The sequence below is a fragment of the Hermetia illucens genome, chromosome 5, assembly GCF_905115235.1.
Source record: "Hermetia illucens chromosome 5, iHerIll2.2.curated.20191125, whole genome shotgun sequence".
Taxonomy (NCBI): Eukaryota; Metazoa; Arthropoda; class Insecta; order Diptera; family Stratiomyidae; genus Hermetia; species Hermetia illucens.
The window spans coordinates 25,406,748-25,433,995 of NC_051853.1; the positions used below are offsets into that span (position 1 = coordinate 25,406,748).

At 44.5% G+C, this 27,248-nt stretch overlaps 1 protein-coding gene across 4 annotated transcripts in view; it reads right to left on the reverse strand.

Annotated features, from left to right (window-relative positions):
• Positions 1 to 3,252: 3,252 nt before the first annotated feature.
• Positions 3,253 to 27,248, reverse strand: part of LOC119658473 (synaptic vesicle glycoprotein 2B-like) — a 32,800-nt gene continuing 8,804 nt past the window's right edge. For 3 of the 4 annotated variants that reach the window (XM_038065904.1, XM_038065907.1, XM_038065906.1), the window contains 4 exons: positions 9,654 to 10,154; positions 9,163 to 9,586; positions 3,805 to 4,049; positions 3,253 to 3,728 (listed from right to left, as the gene is read on the reverse strand). In XM_038065904.1, coding sequence (XP_037921832.1) covers positions 3,376 to 3,728; positions 3,805 to 4,049; positions 9,163 to 9,586; positions 9,654 to 10,154 — 1,523 coding nt within the window. In that variant the 3' untranslated portion in view covers positions 3,253 to 3,375. Of the gene's footprint in view, positions 3,729 to 3,804; positions 4,050 to 9,162; positions 9,587 to 9,653; positions 10,155 to 25,539; positions 25,732 to 27,248 lie in introns of those variants that run through there. The other variant, XM_038065905.1, reaches the window with a different exon arrangement.

Consider the following 27,248-nt stretch of genomic DNA (forward strand, 5'->3'; position numbering starts at 1 on the left):
AATATTAGACATCATCCTTGCTGTATGAGCTAGCCTTTGCTGCGCGTAGTCTAGGTCCCTTGAAGCTCAACTTTGCATCGAACACTACTCCCTCGTATCTAATGATGGATTTTGAAACGACCTCGAGTTTACCAACCCGGATTTTGACAGTGTTGTTTTTCCTGTAATTGGTAATAGGATAGTCTCCGTGTCATCTTTCGTCAGATCTAATTTCACCATTTAGAAATATGCGAGAGATAAGGAAGTCTCTCCGAGAAGTAATTCTCGATTATCTGAGTTAGGTAACTAGGGACACCCAGTTTAGCCAGGTTGCCCTTAATCCAACCCCAGTTAAAGGCATTTCTAACATACCACCGCGCGGCACTTATCAGCGGCCGATGCCTCCCGGGCCAAGTCTACGACCATTGTAATGGTATCGACCGTGGTCCGTGCTTTACGAAACCCATACTGCCGCTCCGATAGACTACCCGCTAGCTCAACGAACGGAAGCAGCCTGTTGCATACCACTCTCTCTAAAATCTTCCCCATAGTGTCGAAAAGGCAGATAGGGCGAGGTGAAGAAGGTGCGCCAGATTGTTTTTAAGGGTTTCGGTAGCAGAAACAACCTCTGCATTTTTCGCTGACCGGGGAACATTCCTTCGACCATGCACGATTCAAATGTACTTATCAACCACGCGGCCCTGATTTTAGCAGCCAACTTCAGAGCTATGTTTGGAATCCTGTCCAATCCCGGCGTCTTATTGTCCCTAATTCGTCCACAGATATCCTGTACTTAGCCTCTGTCACCCCGGGGATTGATAAGACGTCCCGTTGAACCTGTTGTGGGAGAAGGATTGCGATTATTTCGAACAAATGTCACATGGGGTGGTTTTTGTCCACGAATCTTGTTGCTTACAACCTTGGAAGCAACGCGCCAGTGGTTCGTATTTGCATCAAGGCACAACTGTTTGTAGCAATTCCTCTTATCTTTCCTTATAACCTTCTTAAGGCTACTTCAAAGATCGCAGTATTTCTTCTCCGACTGCCAATGTTCTAGGTTCTTTCTGGCCCTTTGACGAAGCCTCCTTACTCGCAGATATGATGTTCTCAACAGCAAGATTTCTGTAGTAGTTTAGTTTCCTATTGTTGTTGAACTTGGGCATTGTAGAGTCGCATGCCTTGGTCAGCCGTTGACATAAATGGCTCACTTTTTCCAGCGCTGTTCAATTGGGGTTGTATTCTTCTTCTAAAGCCGTGTCTCTTCCTCGAAAACCATGGACCATCCAGCCATCCTGGTTTTTTCCGCTTCTGTTGCTCACTCGACTGGCGCCTCCCCCATTCCTGATTTCGAGAAAGATGGCCTGATGGTCACTGTGGGTATAATGTTCACTCTCCCGTCAGGTCACCACTCTTGCCAATGAGATACTGAAATAATTCAGATTGACGATTGAGCCTAGTACTCTGCTTCGCAAGGTAGGCATGCATCCAACGTTGGCTAGTACGATGTCCAGTTCCGCGAAGGTTTCAAGCAGCGTTTGGCCTCTGGAGTTCCTCACTTGACTACCCTAGTGTAAGGCCCACGCGTAGAATTCGCTGGCAATGATGTTGCGCTGTGGTCTCTAGCGTTCAAAATCAAACTGTCTAGCATCGCCTCATATGGCGCTAATGTTGCACTAGGAGGATCATAACAGCTGTAGTTATGGCACCGTCGATTTTTGCTGTACAAAGCCGGCTCTTGGGAATGCCATTGCCTTTCCCGATGAGTCTTTAACCCTCGTAGCACTAACGTAATTTCGGTAAGGTTCACTTATTACCGCCGCATCCACATTTGACTCTCGAATGGTTTGCGAGAGCAATGGTTGAGTCTTTTCCCCAGTTCCTGCATATTTCCGACCTATCGTGCTCTGAAGCATCCCTTGAGAGATACTTGCGGTACGCGACCCAAACAATGCTTATCTTGCCCACGGTTATCAGTTTAATGCCTGATTCCACCGGCATTGCCTTCTTCATCCTTTTGATAGAGCTTTCTTCTATTTCGTTAAGGTTGAATTGTTTCTTTAGTGCAGCACAGATGTTTTCTCATTCGATTTGTTTAACTTTAGCATCAGGTCCCCCTTTTGCTTACGTCTGATGCAACTCACACTGCCGTCCAGGTCTGTCAATTCCGGTTCGACTTTGATTTTCCATAGGATATTGGCTTGGATTCTTGGAAATAATAATTATTTCAGGACGAATCTTCCTTTTCCTTTTCTGCCGCTTTTTATAGTCCACCTTTGTCCATTGTCTCTTTTCTCAAAGTTGAAGTCAAAATCGAAGAACTACCCGGAACTTCCGCCAGTTCACCTTTCTGCGGCGCAGAGGCTTTTTTCTTCTTGGCTACTTATTGGGCACCAATGGATTCACTTATTCCATCGCCCCTCCGTTTGCCCACGTTCTCAGCTACCTTCTGTTGGAGAGGCGTCATCTGCGTCTTCTGCGTGACTTTGCCACACGGCGTTTGGGCGTTTTTCACCTCCACCATTAGGGCGGTGGAGGACGACTTGATACCACGTGTCAGAGCCCTGATATTTTTCCTGGATATTCCGCCCCTTCTTAATGAACTCACAGAGTTCATTTATGCGCTTCCCGCCGTTGCAGTTTGCTACCTTCCACAATCGTCTTTTTCAGCAGCGATAATTATATCAGTCCGGGGACTCTCCATGTTTCTTTCCGAGTCCCTATGTAGACGAACATCGACTGCCTTGGGGTCAGGTTGCCCTCAGTGGTGACCTCCCAAGTTTTGAGCTTTTGTGAAAAAGATCTGATGTAGATCTCATTTCCACATTACTAAGATCTCTTGTAGTATTAGATGCTAAAGTAGCCAAGTTTTTCACTACTGAGGTACTGCGGTCGCTGGATATCGGCAGCCGGGACTCCGCTTGCTCACTCCCAAAAAACTGTCAGTAATGGGTTTCTGAAGCCCTGCACCGTAAAAAAATGACCTTTCTCGTCCTCCATATTTGGTTTGATTTTTGGGTGTCCTTCCCATAGCCAATTTTCATTGATGGGTGTGCGTTTACTTCCTACCTACTTGGCCGGCGCATAAGCATGTCTATGCATACATCTTCTGCTGGGTGCATGTGCATGCCCATAAAGCATCCACCAAGAGTTCCCTTATCCGCTCGAAGGGAGGCGCTTGATGGAAGATTTGGCAACTCCACGCAGGATGCTCAAGTCTCTATTATATGCTTTAATAAAAAATTATAGAATTTTCATATAAAATGTATATTTCTTTCAAGATGCAAAAATAAAATTCTTATTTGTAGATCCTAAATAAAGATGAGAATTACAGAGTTCACAATCCGTAAGTAAAGGCCTGAAAAACAAAATGAATCGAATTCACCCCTCCGTTCTCTTTCATGGATTATCTACTTTCTTCTTCTCTGATGGACCATTTGGTAATAGATAAGATAATATAATAATAAGACACGGCAGACTTCCTAAGCCATAAAATATAGCTTCGCAATTGGTGTTCAGGATAATTCCAACCGAGTTGCTTCCCGCTACGACTCCTAGACGGCCAACCATCATGATCAAACACATGGCCATTGCACTTATGCTGGTCGGATAGAAATCCACAGATATTGTAGTAACTAGCGCTCCGCAGACTCCAATTACTAAAAAGCAAATGAACAGAGTTACAATGGGGTAGAACCCTTGGCCCCAGATCAAAGCAATTCCTGTTACCCCTGAAAATAGGAACCAAAACACTGCAAAGAAAGGAAGGAAGTTGAATTGTATATTCAAGGTCCTTTCTCATCTATCTATGGTCTGCAGTAAACTTACTCATTAAGTATTTCTTCCCAACGATTTTTACCAAATATCCTGCACTGAAGGCTATAATGGTATAAACTGCTCCCATAATTATCATAACTTGGTACGTCACAAGATCCACATAAGATGCACAGCCAAGGTTTCCACTTGAAACTCCAGTTGTATTTGCGGCAACATCCAACTCGTATCTCATCACTTCGCAAATCGTCATATTAGTGTCTATGTGTTTCGCCAAGGCGGTTAGTATTTCCGGAAACCTGAAAGAGGAAGTCTACTATAGTCTAGTGAATAAATTAAAGGAGAGGGACTTCCGCAATGGTACGTCGTCAGACTACCAACTAAACACCTCTCCATTGCAGAGAGAGAGCTAGCCTGTAAACGTTTGTCACATTACTTCGAGATACCACCGAACTCTCCCGCCATGCGGAGCCTTCAAATCAGTGAATTCTTTTCACCAATGGGAGAAGGAAAGGAACTGTCAGTTCAGGGAGCCTCCGGCTATCCGGTTCCACCACCTATCTAGCCCTATCTTTTTTTGCAAAGAAAAGGACCCGAAGGTAATCGGCAACACGCTCCACGTGTCAGCGCTCTCTCGCATCTCCTCGACAATGTTATCTGGAGAGAGATCCAATGTATTTAAATAGAGATGCTGATTAATCCCATCCCACCTTCCACAAGAAAAAAAGGTGTGATGGGGGTCGTACACAATTCCGTTACAAAACATACAATCTGGAGTTCAAACCTTCCCAATCTTGTACAGGTAAGGCTGAAAACCTCCATGCCCACTTGAGAACTGGGTAAGGAAATAGTCAGTCTCAGCATGCATCCGATTTAGTCGGGCACCTAAGTTGCTACTGAGCCGCACAGTCCATCTGCCTCTATTTTCATTTTGCCAAGACAGTTGCCACTCATCTAGGATGCGTTGCCGTTCTTCACGAGCAACCACGCTCCTTGGCTCTTCTCCGTTGCGCTTGTTCATGGTTTGACGCTTCTTAGCAAAAGGGCAACGGGGATCACTCCCGCGATCACTATCACGGCCGGTTCAGAGGCAGTCCGGTACACAGACGCTAGTGCAAGGTTGAAACCATGAGCAGTCATCCATCCCCTTATCTGTGGCATCAATATGTCAAGTCTGCTTTGGGCCTTTTCAACAGCGTGTCCAGCAACAAACGCCTCGACGTTATCTGCATAACCGACCAGACACAATTCTCCTGGCATGGTAAGCCTAAGCAGACTCATAGGAAACATTCCGGAGGTTTGGCCCTAGGTTGGATTCCTCCGTGACCCCCCTATGCCCCTCTAGCGTCTCATAGAACAGGGAGCGGATGCTCAGATAGTCCCTCAATATTCGTAAGAGACACTTCGGAACGTGGAAAGTATTGTCTAGTGTGCCTATAATGTCTTCACCTCTTACGGAATTAAAGGCGTTTCTGATGTCAAGCGCTACGAGGAGCACCACCCGTCGAGCTCGGAGGCTATGTGCTCCGCTCCACGCTCCAACGGTATCCACGACTTGCATGACAGCATCAAATGTGTATCTCCCCGCACTAACACGAAATGCCGGGGGATAAGTCTCCGGCGGCGCGTATCTTGTCAGCAGCCAGCTTTGATCCTGTGTATGCACCGCGGAACCTCCTTTTGGCTGGTCTGTGCTTTGCTATTATGGTAAATGCTTCTTCCTGGTCGTTCAGACGTTGTGTTAAGCGGCGGAGTCTGTGACACTCTTCCGGAGCTCTGCAATTTCTCCCGTTCCCTAACGCAAAGCTCCGTAGGCCGTCGTTATCAGGTCCATAACTGAATTAACAACGGTGGCAACTGCAGCGTTACCACCTCTAGGAGTACCCACCAGCGCGGCCCCACCTGCACCAAGGGTTGCGACAAATTTCCCGGTGTTCACTTTCGCAACGTTCCATACAAATAAAGAGCGCCGGGGTGGCACACAGCGACAGTTTGTGTCAACCATTTCGAAGGCAATGTATTGGTGGTCGGAATGCTTCTCTCGCAGACTGGGGGTCGGAACGTTGGGGTGGATCTGCAGCCCAGGTGAGGCACGCCCTCGCATTTAAGTCATCCCCGACCACCTGAAGAGCATCAAGCCTGCGCCGAAAGTCTGGCATCCGGACAAAGCTGTCCCCCCGTCCTTGGACAATAACCCTAAGGAGGGTGCCGTGCCGAGCCCAGATGGCAACGGTACCTGATATGTCAGCGTGCCATGAAGCTGGGTCCATCTTTCGGTACTGCTCACTGATGGACACTAAATCAGCTTCGGTCTCCGCAGCAAACTGCACTAGCAACTCTTGAGCAGATGCACCGAGGGAGCTTCTCTCTTCAACCACAATTTGAGCAGGTAACAAACCGCTGTTGGAGAGACCAAAAATGACCTAGAAGGAACTAGCCCACATTATAATTGCAATACACTATCGCTAAGCTGTAGGACGGGGTGGTACCAGTTTGAAGAGACAGATTGTGGAATGTAGAGGCAGCCTGCAGCAGTGAGACACTTGGACACCACTTAAAAGGAGCTAAACACTGCATTCGAAAGGCTGTATCGATTCAATGGAATATGGGATGACCAGGTTGAACATAATCAAACCTAAAGAAAAATGTTAAAATTGATTCTGTAAGTTTGTTAAATAAGTCCTTTGGCCAGAAAATCTATACCAAGATATCGATTTTGCATTCATGATGGCATAAGGAGGAGGGTCTTCGATTCCGTCTGAATATAGAATGTGATGTCAACCGAAACTCTGCCTACTGTCGAGCCAAGTTCCGTCGGCTGTCAGGAGATTGATGCGAAATGCCTCCAGTTTGCACCGCCTGTCTTTAAGTACATCTGTTCAAAATCCGATTCCAAACAATTTATGGTGGCTCTGGCGTCAATCAGCAATGAGTCACGTTTATCCAAAGCATAAGGCACGCGTAGGGCCGGGTATCATGATGTGGCCTACTGGTGAAAATAGTGGGGTGGTAGGGACAACGATTGTGTATTGTGTAAGGAAAGTGTAAAACGCTTTGGGTTGTGCGGCGTGACCTTTTCTCCTACCGGAAATTCACTCCATCCCGCTTGATACTCTGGTTTCTGAACCGAAAGTATCAGTATCCTTGTAGACATTAGCGGTGACCCCCAGAATTTGGCAGAGCATAACGCGAGTATTGTGGCATAAGGGCTTTAGGAGCGGTACATCCATAGCGGCAGTGGCGCTCAAACCAGTCCCGCTTTATCTCAGCTCCAGTAGCTAGATTGGTGCATACCTTCCACTGCAGTTTCTATTTCTAGCTCTTCTGAGAACCGCCAGTCAGTCCCGGGAGTTATTTCTTCCAGACGACACCACAGAGCTGCGGCAGATGTTTTTGAAACAGTTGACAACAGTTTCCATCCGTTGCATTGTCTTAACTGGGGCACGGTCATCGCTGGGAAGTAGAGAATAACCCGTTGCTGCCTAACTGCACGGTTTCAACGAATTCCCCTTTTCTAGGTGGGGGCTTCAGCCCCTTCATGTTCCTATACTTCCTTGTAGAACTCTTCAAAGTCCTTCTAAGACGCCTGTTTTCATCGTCCGATCATCTCCAAGAAATTTAAGTCTAACACTGGATCTCGGAAACGTAGTTGCGGAGCTGCATTCAGGCCCAACCAGTGAAGGCTGCCAAATACTTACAGTTTCTCCAGAACCAGTCCATAGTTTTGTGCGCAGAGCATATGTATGTACATGTTGATATGTGGGTTGAACGAGGATCTCTACCTAGATGAGAAAACACTAGATTAGGATAGACTCTGGATGACCAAAGAATTTGGTATTCCACGAGCGAATGCTCTTTATTATCTGACCTTTCAACAATGCACCTAGGGGCGAGATGCAACTCCAGAAGCGTAGGCAATTTCGCAGTGAAATTGACGGGGTTGGCCCATGGCTGCTTGCTGCTCTGGCACTTCTTTGAATTGTAAGTTTTGTTGTCAGAGCGTGGGTGGTAATGTACCCTATGAGGATCGATGGGGCTAAAATCAGTGAGCAGGAGAAGAGGGTGGTTCCCAACTACAAGCCTACCAGCTTCAACCACTGTCGTCCGTTGGATTTGTACGGAGCGCATCCACATGGTTAGTTTGAGCATGCGACACTAACACGTCTAGCAGCATCATAACTCGAGTTGTATTCCCTTGGTGCCATCTATATGACATGCTAGGTAAGGTTCGAAATGATAAGGGTTCCAAGAAACTAAACGGAACCAACCTTAGTATGGGGATGAAAAGTTTCTTGCCTGATATTAATTTGCAATAAGAAAGAGCTATATCACTGAAACGATAGTAACGCTAAGCTGCTGGTAGTTCTCCCCCATTGGCTTAAGGCTTAAGGAATGCAGGCCAAAATTATCATCCGGGTTGACCATAGTTGGACGCTATTCGGAATAGAGATTGGTTGCCAAAGTTTGACTAGTTTGACAGTTTAGCACAAATCAAAACATCAGAACGGCAATAGGAGTTTCGATAAGCCAAGCTACAGTCGATGTGATAGCAGGAGTCGCAGATTTGGCTTGGAACGCGATAGCCTTTGGCAGATGCTACGCGATTAGACGTTCATTGATATGGGGTTTTCAGAGGTTTATAATCATATCGGGTCAATTTGGTATGATCACGAAAATCGCAAATGTGGTGTGTGTTAATTACTAGAAATCTACAGGGACCATTTGCGTGCTTCACTGCGTTGGCCAATATTCCCGACCAGGCAGGAGTCAGGTACAGTATGGTGCATGATACCTAGCTTCTCAACAATCGTCACCCTTGTGAGTTATTGATCAATTTCGAGAAGATCTCGTGGTTACAAGCCCGAGTATTGACATGCTTTTTTGCTTTCCCTGTGGTTGATCATAAGGATAGGTTTCGTTTGTTCCTAAATTAGGTGCAGTTTTTTCATTCGTAACTAGGAGTTGATGGTCTGATCTAGTTTTACAAAGTCCAGTGCTTTCGATGTATTTCGAGACAATGTCTATGGCCAGGTTATCTGCAAAACTAATGACTACCCAGGTTGCGAAGAACAAGGCTTTCATTGCATATCACACATTAAAATAGGGCTTCAATTAAGGAACCTTGAAAGAAAAGTCCTTCATTTATCTGGCATCATAGGAGTCTCCCCGATAGGCAATTTTGCAATAGGCAGGTTGAGAAGGAGGTTCAATTCACAAGAAAGAGGGTTACAAAGTCTTAGAATAGTAGAAACTGTTGAAGTGGATTCTGTTTTGAACAGAGCGGTGGGTGATACCAGGATAGCAAAGAACTTCTGGAAATATTCTATTGCGAGATATCCCCCCAATTTAGTTTAGTTCGTGATACTGATTTACTATTTCTTCTTTCTTTCTTCCTTCCTCTTCGAAACTTACCACATAAACACTCCATGTGCCACGAAGTATGAAAGAAAAATATGAACCAACAGATTCAGCGTTACAAGGATTCGTGATCTGTAGAACATGGGGATGGTTTGGTTCCAAACAAGAAGAAGTGCACTCTTAACACCGTTGATCTCCTTCAAATTTCCACTTTTCTCACTGTCACAAAATCCTTTCGCTGGATATTCGTCCTTTGACTTGCTTGTGTTCACATGATAAATATATTGTAATACATCTATGGCTTTTTGGTGGTCACCCTTCGTGAAAAGATACTTCGGACTCTCCGGCAAAAAAGGCAAAGCGACGGATGCGATTATTCCAGGAATTGTATAAACAATTTCTAAAAATCTCCAAGACGGGAATCGTTTTCCATACAACATCCAATCGAATTCAAGTGGAAGAATTCCAATTGCAAGGGCTGAAAAATATAAGAGATAGGGTAGAACTACGGTAGAAATGTCAAACTTGTTGATACCAACACTTACCAGGAAGAAACATTAACGCTGCTGAGAGAAATGATGACAAATAAGTGACTGCCTGGGACCTCGTGTTCGTACTATGGAATTCTCCTAAGTAACTGAAAATTGACGACTGTGTCCCACATATCAGTATACCCACCAGAAGTCTCAGCAAAATGAACATCCACGTTGTATACGAAAATGCGGATACCAAAGCGAAAATGGCGCTTCCAAATATCGAGATCTGGATGACTTTTAATCGACCCCATGTGTCTGAGAGGAATCCCCAAGTGTGTGAACTTATCACTATTCCTATGAAGGCTGTCGATGCAAGAAGTCCTTGTTCATATACAGAAACGTCTAGATCACATTTCACAAACATTATATAAAATCCTACTGAGAGTGTTGCTGTCATGAGAGTTAGGGTACATAGTCCACAAACGAAGAAAAGGATGGTGTGAAATTTTCCGGTACCACATAGCGCAGCGGCTTCGTCAAATGTGTAGAGGGTCTTCTTTGTTTGGTTATCTGGAAGATTAGTTAAAGCTGTTTTAACAGGATGCAGTATTTAGAATATGATCTTAAAGAAATAGTAGTAGTGTAGGTCTAAATTCATAGAAGTGACCAAAAAGTTCCCACATATCACTATTGCCTAAAATCAGAGAGCTCATATGCAACTAAAGTAAGGGTATAGATGGAAAGAGTAAGAGGAAGATAAATTACTCAGGATCAGGTAGGATGATGGCTGGAGAAACATAAATTACTAAATAAATAAATTACTAAATAATTACTAAAATAGGAAGATAAATTACTCAGGATCAGGTAGGATGATGGCTGGAGAAACATTTGGTAATATTCTGACCCAGAGCCCAAATGAATGGCAAAATAATCGAGACTGAAAAGACTAAAGTCGGTAAAGAGGGCGATCTACTTCTTAGTGAGGAAGAAAAACTGGAAGAGCAAAACCTATTCATCTTAAGGCTCTGGATGTTTGGCAAGTCGCAGATGAGTACCGTATCAGAGGAAGGGTATGATATTCTGACGCATGCTCTAAATTAAAATGGAGTGAGTGGCTAGCACTAGAACTGCCAAGCTAAATCTTCACTCCACAAAGTTTGCTTCTGCAATAATTGAAAATTAACTTTTCAGAAATGACATTGAAATAGTGCAGATTCAAATATGCTGGGCAGGTCTTATGACAGTTGATTGGAAAAGGGTGATTCTCCTCGGGCCTGAAGTTTTCTCACGAGCCCGGACATTTCTCGAGGGCTCGGAATAAATTAAAAGAGGGACGAAGACGGCTACGATTTCGTACCGGGGCAGAGGCAACTGATCAGACGCTGCCTCACCTCTGTCCTGGGAGGAGCGTGACCGGAGTGGTTCGCAAAAAACAACAATTTTCGCAAAACAACAATTTTTTATTATCTAGAAATATATATTATATTATATTATAACTTAGGGACTACCTTAACAGTTAAAATTAATCTAAGGTATAACATGAAGCTTAAACTAACTTATTACTAAAAAGGTTATGTGAAAACAAAAAGATATTAACATTTCATTTTGGAGGAAAAGTCGGAAAAAAACCTCCACTCGTTCAGCATATATAAAAACGGGATGGGACTAGGAGGGAAAAGGACTGGGGTAGGATGGGTGGCGTGCGGCAGAGGGATGGGAATTAAAAGTTGGGAGGGGTGCTAATGATGGGAAGGTTTAAAAAATTGGGAGTTGGAGAAATTGCCTGTGTAGAAGACTACTCTACCTAGGGAATCGAACAGACGGTTCTGGGACTGGAGGGTTAAAAGGATCTGGGGGAACAGATGAGTCCGGAGAAGGTTATCTTCAACGATGTCAATCTGCATGGCATTGGCGACAAGAGGATTGGGATGGGCTTGGCACTTGGCCAGGAAGTTGAGGGCAAGACGAGCAAGGAAGGCGTCGATGCGTGGGGTTTGGCAGGATTCATAGAGGATCTGGTTAGAAATATACTTGGAGCGGTCCTCGTTCTTAAAGATGTTGGCGCAGTGGCGAAAGATCCTGCGCTCTCTGAGGCGGAGTCGCTCCATTTGGGATGGGGAGCAATCGGACCAGAAAATGAAGCCGAAGATGAGGAGTGGGCGGATAAGCTGTTTATAGCAAAACAGCTTAACCTTTTTTGGAGTCGGGATGTTGTATTTAAGGATAGGATACAGGGACCGGAAGGCACCAGTTGCACGGCCTAGTGCCTTCGTTATGTGAGGTACGTGGGAGAGGCGGGAGTTCATTGTCACCCCGAGGAAGGCGGCTTCTTTAACAGTGCGAATGGGCTCGTTGTGTATTGTGAGTGATAATGATCTGGTGTCACTCCACATCTTCGGTGTCATTCTCATGCTCCATGGAAGACGATGGTCTCACACTTGTCGGGATTTAGGGAAAGTTTCCAACAGGTGAAATAGTGGTAAAGTTCGTCCAAATAAGCATTCAGACGCGCTTCACCACGGGAGATGTCTTTGGTGGCCGTATAGATGATTAGGTCATCCGCGTATTGGAAGATCTGGATGGGACACGGGCGTGGAGGTGGTTTGGGGATGTCTGCGGTGAACAGGGAGAAAAGGGTTGCAGACAAGACTGAACCCTGGGGAATACCGGCGGGACAAGTATAGGACGAGGAAAGGTGCTGCTGGATGCTCACTAAGGATTTCCGCCCATCTAAAAAGCTAAGTATTAGCTTACAGAGGTGCGGATGGAAATTGAGGATTTCGGAAAGCTTGTACGTGCCATATGGAGTCGAAAGCTTTCCTTAGGTCAAGGAGACAGGCTATGGTGGGTGTCCTCCGATTGATACCCAGGAGGATATCAACCGAGTGTTCAGTTCGGTTGGGGAATTGGAACTCTGGTAGTGAGTTGTTGGAAGTGCAATGCTCGTCTATGAGGGATTCGATAATCCGCTCGAAGATTTTGGTGGAGGAAGAAAGGATAGAGATAGGCCTGTAGCTATCGGGATTGAGTGGATTAAGGTTCTTTTTTGGGACGGGAACTATGCGAGCATTTTTCCATTCGGTGGGGAAGTGAGCGTTGAGGATACAGTGGTTGATGATCGAAGAGAGTGTGTTGGAAATGTTGGGGGCGCACTTTTTTAAAACTATGGAAGGGATTTTGTCGATACCCACTGATTTTTTGTTCTTGGATGCTGCAATTGCAGCTTCCATTGAACTTGGGCTGACAAAGTGGATGGGAGAAACATTATCATGTTCATCGGAATGGATAAGGGGTTGAGTGAATAGGTTTAGGTTGGGACTGGGTTGGTAAAAAGTTGGTGTGGATTGAAGTTTTTCTATGGATTCGCTCACAACACTTTCGAAGTGTTGATCGCGAATGTGGAATGTGGAATGTGCAATGAAGGAAGTGGTCGGCTAGGATGTTCACTTTTTCGGGAGTTGAAATGTTCTGTGGAAGGATGGTGGTTTGCTGGGAGGACTTGCCTAGACGGGGACAAGTTTTTCTGATTTCCCTGAAGGTATCAGGGTTCAGCTCGATGTTGGAGAGGCGTTTGTGGAGGTGGTTGGTATAGAGTGTTAAAATCCTATTGCGGATTGATCTGTCAAGGGAAAGGATTTCGTTACGGAGAGGAGAGGATTGCGGAGAGTATCTATTCCTAAATAGCCTCCGCCTTAGGGTACGCTTGTATTTGATATCCACGAGGATATCGTGTGGGAGAGAAATAAGGTTGCGGTAGTTAAGGGGCCGAGAAGGTATCAGTTCGTCACATACTTGCTGAATTGCTTCAGTGTATTGACGAACTGTCCAATCTATAGTGTCGTTGGAAACTGTTTCGTTGGTAGGGAGGAGGAGAGGTTCAAGTCTGGATTTAAGGGTGCGGTTGATGAGTTTCCAGTTCGCCTTCTCGAAGTCAGGGACTAAAGTGGGTGAGGGTCTGGTGGCTCTGTCGGGGTGTGAAACCTCTAAGACCACGGCATCATGGTCACTGATACCGGGGGCTGTTTCTAGGAAGGGATAGGTATTGGGATTGGGTTTGATGATGAGGTTGCTGCTGATTAGGAAGTGGTCAAGGTAGGAACGGTAGTACCCTTTATTAAATAAAGGGAGGGCAGGGCTGAAGTGGGAGAGGTTAATATTGGGATTAGAGGTGGTTAGGAGACGGTGGAGCGTTTCGCCGTTCCGGTTCGACCGTACATCGAATCATGACGGGTGCCTGGCGTTGAGGTCTCCCCCTATAATTATGAACCAGGACTTGTTTGTTCTCGGTTGAGCGGCACAGTAGGATAGGATCGACCGGATGTCATGGGTATCAAAGGATTGGTCGGGACAGTAGACAGCAGCTACGAAGGCCAGGGAGGATTGGGTTTCAAAGGAAATAAGGATAACCTCAATCGATTTGAAGCTATTGGGCGGCGGGAACAGTTGTTTGGTAAGGAATTTGTCGGAAATAAGGATGGCCGTTCCACCACAGGTGTCTCGGCCTAGTGGATTGGATTGAGGACGGTCGGTTCTGAACAGGTTGAAATTTGGGAAGATGGGTATATGTCTGTAGTGCAGCCTGGTTTCACACAGAAGCACTATGTGGGGTTTATGCTCGCCAAGAAATAGCTCGAGTTCGTACCTGCGGGCACGGCCGATGATCGAGTTAATGTTCAACTCGATGATCTTAACATCCATTATTGGACGTTAAAATACCGATCATCGCGTTGAACATTTGCAGGAATTCCTGCGATTTCCTGCCGAACTCGAGGAAATCGGGGCTGGAAATGTTCGAGGGCTTTGGGTGTTGGGATGCTGGGGTAGACGGGTTTCTGCTCCGCACGGTGTCTGCGAAGGACAAAGATGGCCGCGTGAAAGCAGGGTTTTCAATTTTCCTAGGAGTAGGAATAGGACGGGTGGGCGGTGTTCGTTTTTGAGCATTCCTCCTCGCCACAACTGGGACGAACATTGGGCAGTTTCGATAGTTTGCGGGGTGGTCATTGCCCCCGCAGTTCACACACTTTGGTGCCTGCTCAGGTGTTTTTGAGCACTCGCCCGGACCATGAACTATGTCACACTTCACGCAGCGGTACGCGAAGTGGCAGTTTGTTGCTGCGTGACCCACTCGTTGGCAGTTCTTGCATTGCAAGACCTGCTTGTTGTTTATCTGCTCGAAGCGCACCAGGGTATGTTGGATCGCCCTGATGCTGGAGATCTGTTGTTCCGAGAACGAGGAGTCGAAGGTGACCAGCCACAGATCTAGCTGTACATGGAGTGGTTCGTATGTTATACGCTCCCTTTTTAATTTGCAAAACACAACAAGGGTGCGAATTACATCCGACGTAAATACAACCACAGTTCGGAGCCAAGCGTGGCCCAGCTAGACAATTTTTGTTTAAGGATTGAGGAGTCTCAAGTCCCCCCAGTCAAAAATTAAAAGAGGGAAGAAAACGATTATGGTTTCGTACCAGGGCAGAAGCAACTCATAAGACGCCGCCTAACCTCTTCTCTGGGAGTAACGTGACCCCAATCAATCCCTTAAAGAGTACGAGCAAATTACTCTCCATATGGTCTGGTCCGACATCAAGTGGATGCGGACTTAGGACGCCTCAATCCCTAAACCAAAACTGTTAGTAGAAATTTCACTGAAAAAAGGATAATAGGCAGGATAGCATAATTCTCCCCCCAGACCCGTGTAAATTCCACCCCAGGTCCCACTTTTCGCATAATTTTCACTTGGGGCCCGAATTTTGTCTCTACGGCCTGATGATGGGTATGTCATGGCTAGATCCGATCCGATACGGAATTGCTATAGTTTGCAAAGACATAGATGAGATCACCAAGATGGAGGAGGAAAGTAGCTCGACCTTATCCGACTTTAAGGATCGGCAGAAAAAATGCTATGAAAAGGTCATTCTGTTCCCTCATCTTCAAAACAGAGAAACGAGCATATTCAAAGAAGCGCGTGAGTAGGCGGGTTTTCCAGTCCCGACTGGAAGATGCCCTAAGTGTACTTCTGCGTTTTTTCACCTTAAACCTCCGCATTAAATACGCTGTAACATGCAGTGCTGTCAGACTGCAGTATAGTCAGACTTCGTGAAACCGGAAACCGGTAACATCTTAGACGAACTTCCTGTGGAATTTTGAGCATTCCCAACTCATTCATAACGCCAAACGCAAACCGAAGTTCACGAGGAATTTTGCTATGGGCTTTTCAGTCAGAGTGAAGTGGAGGAACGGCGACGTGTTGCAAGATTATGATATAATATTCTTCCTCGACGGGTCAAAGATGGTCTGTGTAGCCAGCGCGTGGGTTTTCTCGAATGTACACAGTATAGGCGAGTCGTCCGGACTCTCAAAATTGTCCAGGGTATTCCAGGCGGAAGTACTGTCAATACTGCAAGCCTGTCGATGGGTAAGGCATGATCCGAGCTCCAAGCATTAAGGCTTTATAGTTAATGGCCGCCCGGGGTTAGTGAGACAATATGCGCTGAGTAGTCTGGACGACACGCTCGAGGTTACTCTCCACTGGGTGTTCGCTTATAGGAACATACAGAGGAATGAGTGGGCCGACGGACTGGTCAGCCGGGCTCTGCTATTGCCAGTCCCGGACTGGGAGCTTCCGCTAACGACTGTTAAGGGTTAAGGGTCGCCCTACTTCACAGCTATGGATTTCAGATAGCGAAGGCTTACCACCTAGGATAAGTCAAGGAGTATTTGGTCCTCTATAAGAACACCCGATTATAAGAGCTTTGGGTCAGATATGCGCAAATGCGTATAGGATTACGGCGGTCCCCATGGGGCCATGCCACTGTACTCGTCATACCCTACAATTCCTATTGTTGAAGCTGCGGAGAAGACAAGTCTTTAGGTACCTTTTTTAGAAGTGCTCAGCTCTAGGTAGATCTAGTTGGCAGACTCTAGGTAAACAATTCGTTAGGAACCTTAAAGAAATCTGCAGTTGCATGGTTGTATCTTGTGGCTTTTTAGATTGGTTGCTGATGCCAACCTAACCTCAAAGAGTGTGTAATATCCCCAAGTAGCGAGAGCTAGCTGCGGAAAATATGTGGGATAATTTGTGACAAAAAGGCCGCAGATTTATATGATGTATGCAACAACGCTTCGAAGCCGGAACATTTTGTATACCTCTGCCGGGATACCATTGAGTCCTGGTGCTTTCTTGTTTTTTTATGGAGAGGGCTGCCTCTTTCAACTCTTTCCTAGAGGAAAGTGGGCAGCCTTCGCCGTTCTCCGTAATCATCCAGTTCGGAGTGCGCCGGGAATAGTGCCCGCACAAAGCGGTCCATCTGTTCGGCTTTAAGTGAACAGGATTTCCGCGGGGCCTCGATTTTTCGGGTTACCAGTTTGTGACCGAGTCTCCATGGGTCCCCTTACCTCGTCGACCAGGTCCTGTCAGAAGCGAGCTTTGCTCCTGTTAATCGCAATACGGAGTCTCCTTTTGGCTATCTATACTCTGTGTCAAGGGGCGGAGTTTAGCAGCTTTGCAGTTTTCGCCGTCCACCAGGATATAGAAGATTTGCCACTTCTCGATGCCCTTCTGGGCATGGAAGCAATAAAGATTAGACCCGACCTATTCGTCACTACCTTTGAGGAGTGCCTAAAAGGAGGAATATTCCCCGCTCGGTGAAAAAAAAGCAAAAGTTAATGCTGCTTCTGTATTGAATAAGCCACCAATACGGAGATCCAGGGTCATATTATTGTTGTTATAGTTAAAGGTGCATTCGGTGAAATAAGTATCTTGGCTACTTGGAGAGTTTGTCATGAGTTATATTGGAGAGGATTCTTTGGTACGGAACGAATGAGAACCCAATAGAAGCACAAAGTTTGGTAGAAGTTGGCTATATTGTTGTTTCTTAATCGGCTATCAAATATGTGAAGGCGACGACTTCCGTTAAAAACCAGGCAGTTCCAGCGCGGCTATTACCAGAATATTGTTAAAGGTTGGGGGACTGACATAGGAGATTGCTTGAAATTAGAAGGTGACATACATTCTGCTATAAGGTAAGTGTAGGCAGAGACACTTCTAGTGGAAGCAGATAAGTTCGGGTGTTCGTCTGATGGCGCTGAGCTTTCTTGTCGCTTTTAGAACCACTTCGGAAGAGGCAGTGCTGGGGTGGCGAAAAACAATTGTTCATGTTTGCTAGCAAAACAGATAGGACAAGACCTCAAAGTGTCGGTGGATGAATAAGCTGATTCTTAGCATTAGAGAATAGTTGGATGAACACGAGGTGACCAACTACCACATCATCCACTCTCTCACAGCTGACCATAGACACTATCTGCTCCCCTTTAGATTACATGATTTTTTTAATTGTCTTGGATGCGATGGTATACTAGACGATGTAGAGCATGTGGTGTTACACTGCACGAAATTCGCGGCCGAGAGTGGGAACACGAATAAGGCACTGACGACGGACATGATCCCAGAGAGTATAGTTGCGGAGATGGTTAGGTCGTAGAAGAAGTAGCTTGCAGTTGCGTCCATATTGTGAAGATATATGGTGAGGTGCTGAAGGAGGCTAGTAGGAAGAAAGGCGAAGAAGGCAAAAACATGAGGGCCTGCTGTCAAACCCACCTAATATTTAAATGGTGGCCTTGTGGGGTTGGGGAGACCGGAGGGGGTTTTTGTGGGTACGAACTTTATATGCACTTCAGCTAAACTACCTACATGAAAATAACGTGCCTTTCTATTTTTTCTAAAGGTGTCATTCTCGGGCTCTCCGATTTCTTTCCATTGGTAAAGATGAATTTCCAAAATTTACTTTTAAAATTTTTCGTCTAATTGGGAAAGACGGTATTCTAAGTATCCTCAAAAATTGACTAACGAGAATGTTCTGGGATGATTGTAGTCGGGTGGAAGCTGTGAACACTTAGCGTGTTGACTAAAAGATTGTTGCGGTTAGTACCAGCTAAGCAGCAAAAAGGTTGTTGACAATCCCGCAAGTGTGCGGAAATGATGTATGACTCGTCTTGCGACCATAATCATGTGTGTAGCACCTATGACCCTAGGACACTAGGACCCTACGCGTCCTTGGTCATGGGGAAATGTGCAAACTGACCAGTAAGTCTGACAGGCTCTCAATGGACCATGCCTCAAATATGGGCTTAGTTCGGAATAAGCACTGTCTTAGTTATGGGAAAGATGGGCAAATCTTTGCATCCTATAAATTTATTTGGGGGGGGGGGGTGATTTAATTTGCAGAGATGAAAGCTGTTTAGATTTCATTTATAAATAAAATAAAATAAAAACTAATGATTCAGAAAAATCCCCATAACTTAATGACTAAATTGTGCCAATAAAAAATTCGTACGAAGGTGCAATTGACAGTTTGGTATAACACTATTTAATATTTCTAAGTATTCAGGTTTAGATAAGTCTACAATAAAATTAGATGGAGAGACCATAGAATAGGATGTTTAAACAAATGCATCCTCATAAATTCATTTCATACTTATCTCTTGAATACTAGTAGTTAGTTTTTTTATATTTTGTAGGCGAAGACAAATAGTAGTCATTAAACTTGAATTGTGGCTGTTTATGGTGGGGTAAAGGGGGTAATAAAAAAATTAAGTGAATTGAATTGATATATTAAAAACTAGAGTCTATAATTTGTGGGATGATCATAGTGATAATATGTATATGTTCCCAGAAATAACTCCAATGTCTCCCCTAAACTCTTCGACCATAGAGTGGCAAAGATAAACTCTAGTGAAAGTGAAAGTGCTACCGAAACCTCAATGTTGCTTTGAATCTCTGACTGTCGAAAACGGCTGGGGGCCTCCAAAATGCTCCAGGGATATAAGTTGGAGAGTCGAAGCAAAAAGAAGGCGGTAGTACACTGGATAGTACGCCATTCCCTTTTGGGTCATGTTGGTTTTGTACTCTAGAAAGCCTAGTGGTAACTGACCCAATTTGGTGTCAGCTTATTGCTGTTGGCTACCGCAAAGGATGCTCTCATAGCCTGGGAGCCAGTCTCTTGACAGTGAGATTGTATTCCAGATTAAGGAGCATTGCCATTATGCAGGGCTATGCACCAACGGAGACTTCTGATATAATGGATAAGAACCTACCCTGCTTTTTAGACGGTGGTAAGCCTTCTGATGAACGACTATAACGGTAGGTTTCTTATCCATAATTATGATCAGCTTAAGTATGAAAGGTTAGAATAGGAAAGGAGTGATGTAAAAAGTCACGTGCAGCACCAAGATGAAATCTCAGATAAAGTCCAAACTGGAGTCCACCAAGGTTGTGTTTTGTCAATGACATTATTTCTTCTAGCCGTCCGTGACGTCTTTCATGCTGTTTAGTACGAGGTGCATGCAGGGCGTCAATCGACTATGGACGAACATATTAACAGCTTCACCAGATTCACCTTCGCTGTTTTGTTCACAATTTGAAAATGTGCGACTCTTTTGTGGGTTATGCCACAAATTGAAATTTACTACCCCGGGCTGGTCGAAGAGTGGATTGCCTTATAACTACGTGGCGAAGAACAGTAATGTAGGCAATTTGGACCTACTAGCAATTTGTTAGTCATAGTAAGATTTCCACCAAACTTTCTAGTATCGTCACCTATACTACGGTGTCCGGATAGCTGAGTGGTTAGAGCACAAGGCTGTCGTACGGAAGGTCGCGGTTCAAATCTCGCTGGCGACAGTGGGTTTTGTATCGTGATTTGACGTCGGATACCAGTCGACTCAGCTGTGAATGAGTACCTGAGTCAAATCAGGGTAATAATCTCGGGCGAGCGTAATGCTGACCACATTGCCTCCTACAGCGTTCTGTAGTGTACCGTTACGGTCTTGAATGAAGTGCTCTAACACACTTCAAGGCCCTGATCCAATATGGATTGTTGTGCCAACGATTATTATTATTATTATTATACTACGGTCAACATTATTGCTATTTTGTACTTCATAAAGTTTGCAAAATATTGAATAATAATAGGAAACTCATCAGACATTGTCTTACCTCTCAACTGGGAGTAGTGCGATTGAAGTGGTTACAAGGTGGCATTTGCTCCTTTATATAAATTCAAAATCACGACATATGCATGAATTATAACGAGGACAAAAACTGAAAAGCTGAACTAGTCTTTTGTTGAGTTGCGAGAAATTTCTATCTACTTGATGGTGGACCAATTAGAAAATAACAAACAGACGTTGCCTCACCACTGCCCTGGGAGTGGTATTTCCCTGCGGGTTTTGCCATTAGTTATAAAAAGGTATTCTCTCAAGTACCGGCGGGGTCAGACAAGAAGTTTTCACCAATTGATCTGTCAAGCTGGATTGTCGTCCTTGAGCTCTACGTCCAATATCCATTGTGTTTTGTATATAGAGCCAAAACTTAAACAGAATTAATAGTCTTCTATAAGCAGGTCAAAGGAGGAAGGCAGATTGGATATTGAAGGAGCAGCAGGACATTACAAAGGATGTCGAAACCTTTGAGAAGGATTATAAAAAAAGATAGACCTGCTCGGAAGGCTTCAAAAGCTGAAATAATTGATGGCCAACTTTCGGTCTCGGTCATCGAAGGCGGTTAGACATGCCAAAGGCGAATGCTCCATACTTTAGTATACAGGAGGGTATGGAGGCAAAATTTGTAGCGTCAAGAACCCTAATCGAGAGGGATCAGGCCAAAATCAAAGAAAAGGCTTCAGAAGGAGAGTTTTCTTGTCGTCCACTAGGCACGTTGTTGCAAACATTGAAGATGGTACGGCATCCACTTTTCCTTGTGAGATGACGAAACTATCGACAATCCATATTCCTTTCTTCACTAGCCTTAGTAAGGAAGGGGGTCAGTTCATAGGCCTCATTAAAGTCGTGACAGAGAGAGACCGTAGTGCACCTACAGCTATCTAGCAGCAACACGGAGTCTGCACTTCTCATACTTGAAGAACGTCTTGCCGACAATCGTCAATTTGTGAGGGAGTACTTGGATGCGGTAATTGACGTCAAAAGGATGAGTGACAAGTCTGCTAGTGACATCATCACCGTCTACAATACACTGTGAAATGGCTTAGCCGAATTAGATGATCAGGGCTATGCGACATCCCATCGGGGACCAATGGTAGTCGGAATCGTCACGTGGAAAATGGATAGCGAGATTTCCTGCCTCTTTGAAGAGTCTTTGAAGAGTCCAGTAGTTAGACGATACCTTCCGCCGACAAGCTTTGTGAGGTCTTATCAACTCCGTCTTCGCCAGCTCAGCCTCTTAAAAAAATTTTTTCACAATGCAAGGGAAGTCATGCGTTATACGTATGTGATGACCCCTAAAAACGTTCTGTAAGGCGAAGATGTCAATGTGCCAAGATAAAGAAGATATACTGAAATTGCCTAATCCATAGCAAAAAGTCGAAGTGCGGGAGCGGGATACGTTGTCTCGTATGCAGCAAGGAACTCTACACTTTGGTCCATTTTCCAAAGGAATTAGCCGCTAATACTGCCAGCCATCACGGGAAGCCTTATCTATACACTGTTCCACTTGGAACAGCACTTGTCATGGCGGCAGGTCTATCGGAAAAAAATGTTGGTTCTACGTGATCTTAAGCGTCATTTATTTCGTTGAGGCTTGAAAAAAGCAATACCCTGGGTTCGATTTCAGGCATTGGTGACGTTCATGTTACTATCGTCCGGAAGAAGTCAAAGTTCGAATTACACCAAACTTCGCATTCAATTTTGGACTTACAGTCGAGGCAAACTTTTTAGAGGCGCTGACAATATTTTTTCCCAGTGAGAGGCTAAGTGAGCTGAAACCTGAATGGACAACTTGCATGACCCAACCTACAACATCAAATCGAGCCTAGACCTAATTCTATAATAGGTGCTGAAACCTTTAACGAGATTATAGATTCCCGAATTAAGTGGCTCCGTATCAAGTTGTTTTCCGTATAGGGTTGTCAGCCCTACCCAACCTCCAACATGGAGGAGCAGTTGGTACAATTTGTCCGGTTTTTAGGCGCGGGAGACTCGCCTTCATCCTTCTCTGTCTGCAGCTTTCCGTTAAGAACGAGCTTCTAGCGGCCTCCACGATAGATAGGGATGGAGATAGGGTTTGGTAGTAGAGATGTTGGTGTTGGTTCAGCAGACGTTTCCCAGGTTCTTAGTAAGAAAAATTGAGAACTCTTGGGCGCGTTCGAGAGAAGAATCCTCCGAAGAATTTTTGGCCCCCTACATGAGGATGGACGATTCCGTAGCCTACATAACGTCGAAATTTTTGAGCGATACCATGACCGTCAAGTTGTGGATAAAATCCGGTTCAAAATGTTACGTTGGGCGGGTCTCTTAATCCGTAAGGATGAGGATGATCCCACCCGGAAAGTCTATAAGGGCAATATCTATGGTAGAAAAAGAAGACGAGGCAGACCCTGCCTAAGATGGAGCGATGGCGTAGGTCAGGAAGCCAGCCAGCTTTTAGCGATATCGAATTGGTGACCTCGACGCAAAACCGGGATGTGTGGAGTTCCTTATTAAGGCAGGTTTAGACCGGATACCGATTGTTCTGCCGTTGATGATGATGAATTAAGTGGGCAAAACCTTTATTTGCTCAGTAGACAAGGCTGGGCTGGGCCTTATCTGGCACATTAATAGGGTAAGAGAAAATTTAACGTTAGTAAAATTCTAGATCGCCCTTAAAAGTTACTTCGACTTGGAAGAGATTTTAGATAATACGTCGTCTGCCGACGAGTGCGAGATCGTTTATGAAAGTACGGTTAGCCTTGAAATAGATGGAAGGTATATTTTTATTCTACCATTCAAGGATGATCCTAGCATACCCTCCGCTAGGAAAGTCTACAAACAGTATTTTATGAAAATGGATACTTGAGTCTCCCTCTTTATAATCAAAGTCGAAATTTAGAGCTTGATAGATACCCTACATTACTGCGATTTGCAAAAAATTTACGTATATTGGTATCCTTTTTAAGGTTTTGTTTGCAAAGCAAAACCTTATTAAAATCGGTTCAATGGCTATCTGTCTGTCACACGCACTTTTCTCAGAAACGCCTATACCGATTGACACGAAATTCGGTGAAAAGGTGGGAACTGGGAACGCTCACACATGCACTGAATTAGATCTTTCTATGTTGGGATTTAGGGGGGGGGGGGGGTTCCTCATACATGCAAAACGGGGGTGTACATTTTGTTGACCGAATTTAGTCATGTTGGATATCAAATGAGAGGTCTCGATTAGTAATTTTCGATGCCAGTTTTTAGTAGTTTTGGCATTCTGTAGAAAGGCGGGGAGTGCGAGGGGTCGAAGGTGATGACTTCTTTAACGGATCCATTCTCGGAAATTACCCAACCGAAAAATCTGAAAAAAATCATGAAGCATACGGTATCCAGACCTCAAAACACTCTTCAAATCGATATCTGCTTAAATTAAGTTAATAATAGTATATTACAATTTTTGGGAGACTCTGACTAGAAACCACCCTTAACTTTATGTTTTCTACTCTCTACTTAATAGGCAACCCGAGCAAAGTTCGTGTTATAGTACAGCTTGACAGACAAGCAGACGGACAGGCTCAAAACTAAGTTTAAGTTAACGTTCATGAGGATTGTATGGCACCCAGAGCATGTATTTTCTACGGTCCAAGAAGATAAATAGAGAAAGAACTCTAGTTGAGATGTTGGTACCCAAAAATATGGTCCAGAAAATGCTAAAATGTGAGGAGGATCCATGATCTTATAGAAGAATGGAGGCTTCAAAAAAATTATTTACACGAAACCTTAAAAAGATGTAGCTGCTTATAAAAGTTTGCTCAACATTGAGGAGGCTGAAGATTCTAGTTCAAGTTGATGCGTAGTTGTTCTAAAAAGTGCGAGGTGAAACTGGGAACAAAGTACGGAAGCATAATTGGCCAGAAGCAATAATAATTACAGCAAAAGGGGTGTATTCTGTGTTCTGCATAGTCAAAACAGAGTTGGTTTTGAGGTAAAGGAGGTAAGGCTGTAAAACGTTAGTCAGCCCCTAAAAAGACAAGGAAGGGAAAATTGGTCAGCGTCCCAGAGGACATCAAATTCAGGGGATCAAATATTTTCATGAATCCCTGAATTCAATTCGAATAGAGGCTCCTTCGAATTTTCTCCTAAGAGACACAAATGAAATGAATGAAAGTAATCTCAATATTGCCAACTCTAAAAGAGGGGGAGGCAGCCCAATGCCAGCAAATTAAGAGCAGAGCGATCTACAATTTTTTTGTCAACTCCATCTTGGATGACATATACAGGATAGTACGTTCCATACCTAATGATAAGGAAACCTTTCGGAATTTGGAGTCGGAACCAAAAGAAATCGTGCCCGGGGGAATGAGGCTGAAGTAAAATATATGACCAAAGAAAGGAAGAAGGCTTGAGATCCGGTCATCCGAGCATTTATTTATCGAATAAGGCTTATCATTCGCTCCTCCCCACGATAGGATCGAAAAAAGTGTATTGGAAAAATAAGTTTCACTTAAAAAATATCTTAATTTGATCTATGCTTATGCACGGCTGTGAGACATGGACTTGGGTGCAAAATTTCTGAGGGAGTTATCAACATGTTTGAGCGTCATATATGCACGGTCATAAGAAGGAAAAACCAGGCAAGGAGGAAAATTATGCGGAATCCTCTGATGGGGTCTGAAAGAATTCCGGATTCGCGTAATCCCTCTCGTCATTGGGTCCGGAAAACATTGAAAGCGAAGAATTGAGAATTTTCTGCTTCGACCCTAATAAAGTTGAAGCAAGACGTTGTGTACAATTGGCCCCCCACATGGAGCGAAGGAAGGAGTAAATTATCCTTAGAGTCAGTATGAAAGACCCTATAGGCAAGGCTTGAATAAAGATACTAATAGGCCAAGGAACTCCATCACATTGTTGGCTTCTGTCGTGTACTACACCACTTTGCAAAATAATTAATTAACATAAAGAAAAGTTTGATGACTCCACTTACTAGCTTGACGCATCATTTCACCATCAAAGATATCACAACTTGCTTAACTTGAAATTATATTAGCACTAATCGGTTTCGCAAAACTGATCCGTAAAAGATATTCCTTACTTTCTATACGCGATTAAAGGATTGCAATTTTTGCATTCTGCTCAACTATGGTTTAAGTTCCCCGAAATAAAACGCTTATACCAATCAAAGCCCATTCCGTAACTGACTAATTTTTAGTCCCCAAAACAAAACCGTTTAATTGGAACAATTTCATGATGAAATGGATTCAATCAGATTCAATAAAATTATTGAGGGCGTTCGTGAATAGATTAATAAACTAAAAGCATCTGGTCGAGTGTGAAGGCTTTTGTTATTCACTTTTCTCATGATCGTCTTACAATAAGAAATTCGATGAAAATTATTTTAATGGTGAATCTGTAGATTAATGTTGAAGGACATTTGAAGTATCTTTTATATGATTTTCCATATCTTTTGACTTGATCTGGCAGGAGACAGAAGGCAACTAGATTTTCGAAGGAATTAACAAGCAAATATATTGAATAATTTGCTGGAGGCTTGGGTATGGCGTCCTTTGAAATTTTCCGTCAGTGTTTTGGGTCCGGGTTTGATTGCTGTGAAAGTTCAAGAGATGTTTAGATTTCATTTTAATGTTTTGAGTAAAACAAAACCTTATTTGAATCGATTCGATAACTGCCTGTCTGTCACACCCGATTTACGCGGAAACGGCTGAACCAATTATCACGAAATCAGGTATGAAGATGTGGTCTTTTTTTTTGAGGACGTGGAAATCTTCAAACGACACTGGTCTGGGCACACCAGCGTGTGTGATTTTTACCCACTAAAACCACCCCCGACTCCCTCCCTGCCCCGCGGAACCACCCTAAGGTATTACATCACGGGGCGGAGTCAGCTCCCTCTAGCTTAATCCCATTTCTTCTATACACAGCACACGTGACCGCGCTTTTCTCCTTTCCTCTGCCTTTCGCAATTTATCTTGAATAGATGCGATCATGGAATTGACCGCATCCCAATTCTCTTGATGTGCTAGCATTTTCGATACCAGATTTTCTGGTACCAGCACCTTTCCTAGAGTCTCCTCTAGATTCCTCCTTTCTTCCACAAATTTCGGACAGTGGAAGAATGCACACTCTGGGTCCTCTGGGACTCCATCACAATTTGGACAGTCGGGTGAGGTCTCCAATTTAAACCGGTGAGGGTATGGGAGATATCCTCCATGTCCCGAGATTTAAATTAATTTCACCGTGTCGTCTCTCCAACCAATTCATTGATGGCAGGAACGAGCCTGTGAGTCCACCGACCCTTTCCCGAGCGTTCCCACCGCTCTTGCCATCTATTTATGGATCTCTCCCTCTCAGCGTTCTTCGTCTGCAATAAGGGAGAGACTGGCTTCACATGGTATATATTCGCCATCTCATCTGCCAAGATGTCAATCGGGATCATTCCAGAGATGACGAATGCTGCATCATCTGAGACAGTCCTGAAAGCAGAGCATACCCTCATAGCATTCCTCCTGTAGACTGCATTCAGTTTGCGAGTGTTAACTGACATTCACAAGGCCTGGCTCCAAGCTGGGGTCGCATAGAGCATGATTGAGGTCACCACCCTGGCTATAAGCAACCTAGAGGTATGCCGTGGCCATCACACGTTCGGCATCATCCTTGCCAGGGCCATACCAGCAG